Source organism: Berghia stephanieae, chromosome 1 (assembly GCF_034508935.2).
Source record: "Berghia stephanieae isolate SIO BIC M18660-M18661 chromosome 1, UCSD_Bste_1.3, whole genome shotgun sequence".
Classification (NCBI taxonomy): domain Eukaryota; kingdom Metazoa; phylum Mollusca; class Gastropoda; order Nudibranchia; family Aeolidiidae; genus Berghia; species Berghia stephanieae.
Window position 1 is genome coordinate 65,120,934 of NC_088360.1, and position 5,000 is coordinate 65,125,933.

General features: G+C 35.8%; 1 protein-coding gene across 1 annotated transcript in view; it reads right to left on the reverse strand.

Moving 5' to 3' along the window:
* Window positions 1-2,553: 2,553 nt before the first annotated feature.
* The window catches only part of LOC144979461 (uncharacterized), a 4,058-nt gene continuing 1,611 nt past the window's right edge, over window positions 2,554-5,000 (reverse strand). The window contains exons 3-5 of the mRNA XM_078926123.1: window positions 4,262-4,705; window positions 3,386-3,635; window positions 2,554-3,166 (exon numbers count right to left, since the gene is read on the reverse strand). Coding sequence (XP_078782249.1) covers window positions 2,573-3,166; window positions 3,386-3,635; window positions 4,262-4,705 — 1,288 coding nt within the window. The 3' untranslated portion in view covers window positions 2,554-2,572. The remainder of the gene's footprint in view (window positions 3,167-3,385; window positions 3,636-4,261; window positions 4,706-5,000) is intronic.

Below are 5,000 nucleotides of genomic sequence, written 5' to 3' on the forward strand. Positions count from 1 at the left end.
ATACCCTTAGAAATATGACATTTTGAGAAAATAGCAAAATAGCTTCCCGTTTTTTCACACTTTTCTTACTATCTGTACCATTTTCGACTGTGTTTTTCATGCCTTTATAGTCTACTTTAAGAATTTGGACTTCAATTATATTATTTCTAGGGTAATAAAATATCAATTTCCACCAAAATCTCGAAATCAGTTTTTCTAAGGATTTTCCTAATAATTAGACCCAAACCGCCCCTTAAAATCTTTAATGACTTGTTATGCAATGCTGATGCTAACAATATCAATGTATTATGCCTTTTAGATCTTTTAGCTGCCTTTGACACCATTGACCATGACATTTTGTTAAGAAGACTAGAAAATACGTTCGGCATAAAAGGAATTGCCCTTAAATGGTTTACATCATATTTACAGGATCGATGGCAGACTGTCGTGGTGAATGGTGTTCAGTCAGAACAAGTTTTACTAAATTTTGGAGTGCCACAAGGCGTGGCGTATTGACGGCATATGGTGGTACCATGATTAGAAGAAGAAAAAAATTCTTAAACAGTGAACACGATTAAGAGGAGAGAGCACATGTTAAAAACTCTCTTTTTTGGAAGGGTGGGGGGAGGGTCGATGGTTTCTACGAGTGTACAAAACTCACAAAATTAAATAATTCATGAAAACAACAAGCCACAACACTGAGATACAAGTCCCGTGTGAAAAGGTCTTTGTAATTATTCTTTGTCAACCATTTAAAGGATTGGATTTGGTAGATAATGCAATCAATATGTGATAAATGTAAATCAAAAGAGAAAAAAAAACCTATGACAGAAAATTACTTACTTTTAGTACTTGTAAAGAAAATCTGCACGGCGATGTTTCATCTCTGCAAATCTTTTTATAATTTGTTTATTGAAATATGGAATGGCATTTGGCATCTATTTCAGCTTTGTGAATTGAGAGAATCATTCACGAATTTAACCGCTCCTGTTTCATTGAATTTCGCAAGAAATTTTTCACTCTTTTAAGGATGCTACAACAACGTTCAGGAGGTCAAGAAATACGATGGAAGTGGTTAAGGTCACTATAGCCTATAGATGTCCATGATTTGTCAGTGTTTGTTGTATCTGTAAAAAGTAGACGATAAAAACAAAAGAAACGTGTTTTTTTTCTAAACTAACTGTGAGCCATTCATGTCTGTCATACCATGTCACTGAAAAAGAACGTTTTCGAGATTTCCACACATGTGTTAATTCAAAATCAGTTGGTTGGTGAGGAACTAGTCTTTTTATTTCTAATTTGTCATCTAGTGTCGATCTCCCAAACGGTCGGTGAAGTAAAGAGTCAACTTGATTCATTGCAATTCATTGTTTAACAAAACAAAACTTCAAAGTATATCTCAAATAATGGAAATCAGTGGAATACGATTAATGATTGCACACATAAAAGGTAGATTCAGACCTTAAAGCATCACAAAGAAAAAAATCACTCCACTTAAGTACTTAAATCAAAAATCACACCAAAGTATAACTGTTGACAATCTTCGCTTTCTTTCTCTGACTGACACAAATACACACGAACAAACACACACACACACACACACACACAGAGAGAGAGAGAGAGACAGACACAAATAAACACTCATACACACGTAACCATCAACTCGGCACTACAAGCAAGAAAATGTTGGTAAATTCGTCCCCAATGCTTCGTGTTACAAAGAATTACTTTATTCAATAATCGTGAAAAAGAGGTGGGGGGAGGGGGATTTTGATATGTCATATTTTTAAGTTTTATGTTGTTTTTCTTTGCTGCTCACAAATAAACTTGACAATGATCAGTGTTTTTGACAGTTAATGTAATATTTTGGATGGCTGAAGTTACCCTAATTATGATTATGACGTCCCACGGTGGAGCTCTCAGATCCTGGCACAAGTCGAGGGTTTTTCCGCTATTTGAAGATAGTATAATTCGACCCAGTATCTCGTTCAATCAGCTGTAGCGATATAAATGGATAGAGCATTAACTGGAGCTCGGATTGCTTTGCACCACGGTGTTGATTCAGTCACTAATTCGCGCAGTGATGTCACCAACACACGAGCCGGCGCAGTGCGTGATTCGGAATCTTGAATAAAGTGGAGACTAAAAAGGCAGTATGTTGTTGGCGAGTTGGCGAAAGACAGTGGAGTTAAAATTTCTCAGTTTTATTTTAAATTAAATTATGCCGTTAATGATTTTAAAAAGATTGGTGTGGTGCCTGGCACCATGCGATCCAATGTGGCATCGCGGAAAATGGTCATTTGAAATCCCAAATTTTCCCAAATTTTGCCACAAAAAAAATGACAATTTTGCCACAAAAAATAGAAAAATTTGCCACATTTTGCCGTAAAAATTGCCAAATTTTGCAAATTTTGTTAACTAATCGGATAACTTTTTTTCGTTCCCGGGGACCCCAAATACTACAATGATCTGAAGATGCACACAAAAGTCACTCAGGTGCAGATCAGAATGAAAAATGATTTAAAACATCAATCTTAATCTTATATCAAAACAAAAGTACGAAAAACCTGCAAAGAGAGGTATCAAAATTTAATTAAACAAGATATTCATAGGAAATAAAACTGTTATAATAAAGGAACACCAAAGCCTTTAAGTTTGCTTCGTTGAGCCGCCTTCTCCTGTCTGAAAATACAAGATTATAAATGGAGAAGGACCTCTCAGCATCAGCAGAATTAAGGCAGGTGTATATGTATCTCTTTGCCAGCGTAGCAAGATGGGGAACATCTGAGCTAACACTGTTCCAAAAAACAGTCAGATCAAGTGGAATGCCTCCAGATGCCGACACTGCTCTTGGACCAAGAGACTCTTTATATCGAAGTACTTCTACACGAGGTACTTCATGAATACCAGGAATGGTCAAAGAATCAATATCAGAGTCAGCAATGAACACTAAATTGCAAGGATTGAAGAAAGGTATCTCCTTCAATAATTCCATCCCTGGTTGGCCTTCCGTCGATGAATATTTCTCAAGCTTTTCATTGGCCAAAGAGAAAGCTTGACAAAAACTATCCTGGAGCTGAAGCTTGAGATGTTGGTCCAGGTCATGCGGACAGTGTCTTTCTACATCTTGTAGGGTCACATGGCAAGATGAAAACTGGTCCTTAATTTCCATGAGCTTTGACCACGCCTGGTGAAAATAGAAATAAGAATAAGGCAAGGATTAAAAAACATAAGAAAGTATTTTTGTTTTGTAATTCTTTTCTTGCTCTAGTCAAAGACATTCAACTATAATGTTGTGTCCAAAGGCAGAGTTTCAACAAAGATGGAATCGTTTCATTAATAATGATACCTGCTCTTAATCTTATAAAATAAGATTTAAAGGTAGGAGGAGAAAATGAATATTTACTGTCATGGCGATTGGACGTTGGCTTTGGAATACATCAGTAGCTACAACGATGGACTGAGACTGCTGGATTATAAAGCTCATCTCTGCTTGAATTAACTGGCGCTCCGACACCGAGCAGAGGATATCATTCAAGTAGACTAACGACTCTGGAGCCGTGCGCCCACAGTGCTCCATTTCCTTCGCAATGAATGTGGCAAAGTGCTGCAAATTTTTCTCATGGTATGAGACCGCTTCAAACCAACAATTCCATCTGGATTTTGAAAAGGAAGTAAAAGAAATGATGCATTTTTAATTCATTTGTTAAATTGAATTTTTATTTGAAAAGAAGATAACATTATACCTACTTAATCTATCAGTTTTTGGCCTTATAGTATAGTCTGTTGAATTTACCATCATCATATGACTTGACCTAGTGAGGACTAATGTTAGGCATTGACTTTAATGGTTGACTATGACCCTCTTACTTTACCCCGAAATAATTGTGCAAGATAGCTTCCAATATTTATTTTTAAAAATTCTAGTGCATTTTCTTATATCAATGGTTAAAGCAAACTAACTTTGAAATAAAAAAATGATGACAATCTAAAAAGATAACATAATGGAATAATCAATTCTATTAAGCCATAGCAAGCACTTTCCCAGTCAGATACTTAATTAAAGCTCATCTTTTCAACAAAAAAAAGGGAGCAGATTACTATAACTGTAACATGATACTACTAAATATGTTTACTAACATATCAAATTAGGTAATAAGAATGACTGACCCTCCTATTTGTCAATATCCAATATTAACAATGTGTCACCTTTAGGTGAAAAAAGTTTTTTTAAAGACCCAGATGAATCATGACCAAGAAAGGAAAATTCTCAAAATCTCACCGTGTAGCGATTGGGTTTGGAGGCATCTTTGGAGATTTGACGAGTGGTGTCAGGAATCGCAGATATCTTGCCTTTCTGGCATTGGCGTTCCAAAATATCGCATTTGCAGCTTTGACGAATTTGTTGGTGCGATTGAAGGGCTTTCTGAAGGCATCACCCACTAGGCTCATGATATGAGCAGTGCATGTGATATGCGTAGCATTTGGCATGAGCCCTTTCAATACATCATTGAAAGCCTTCCTCATGTATGCTGCATTGTCTGTGTTTACGGTGACGACGTCAGTAAACTTGATGCCAGTGGAGACTAAGCATTCAATTATGGCCGTCGCAACGGTTGTGTGGTTTGTGACAGACAAAAATCTTGTGTCCAAGAGGTAACTTTGGACTTTGTCCACATCAGCGCTCAAGGGTTCCAGTGGTGCAGCTAAGACATTGAGGACAAACCTGAAAAGATAGGCGATACAAATAAGAGAAAACACAAAATAACATATAGGGAAGGATGCAAAAGTGATATCATAATTGCTCTCAGCATTTAATTATAGAATTCAAACTAAGGATTCGAACTGATCACTGTGTATGTTGTGTTGTGTAGTACGCCCAATATATATATATATATATATATATATATATATATATATATATATATATATATATATATATATATATATATATATATATATATGTGTGTGTGTGTGTGTGTGTGTGGTATAATATAAATATATATAATATATATATATAT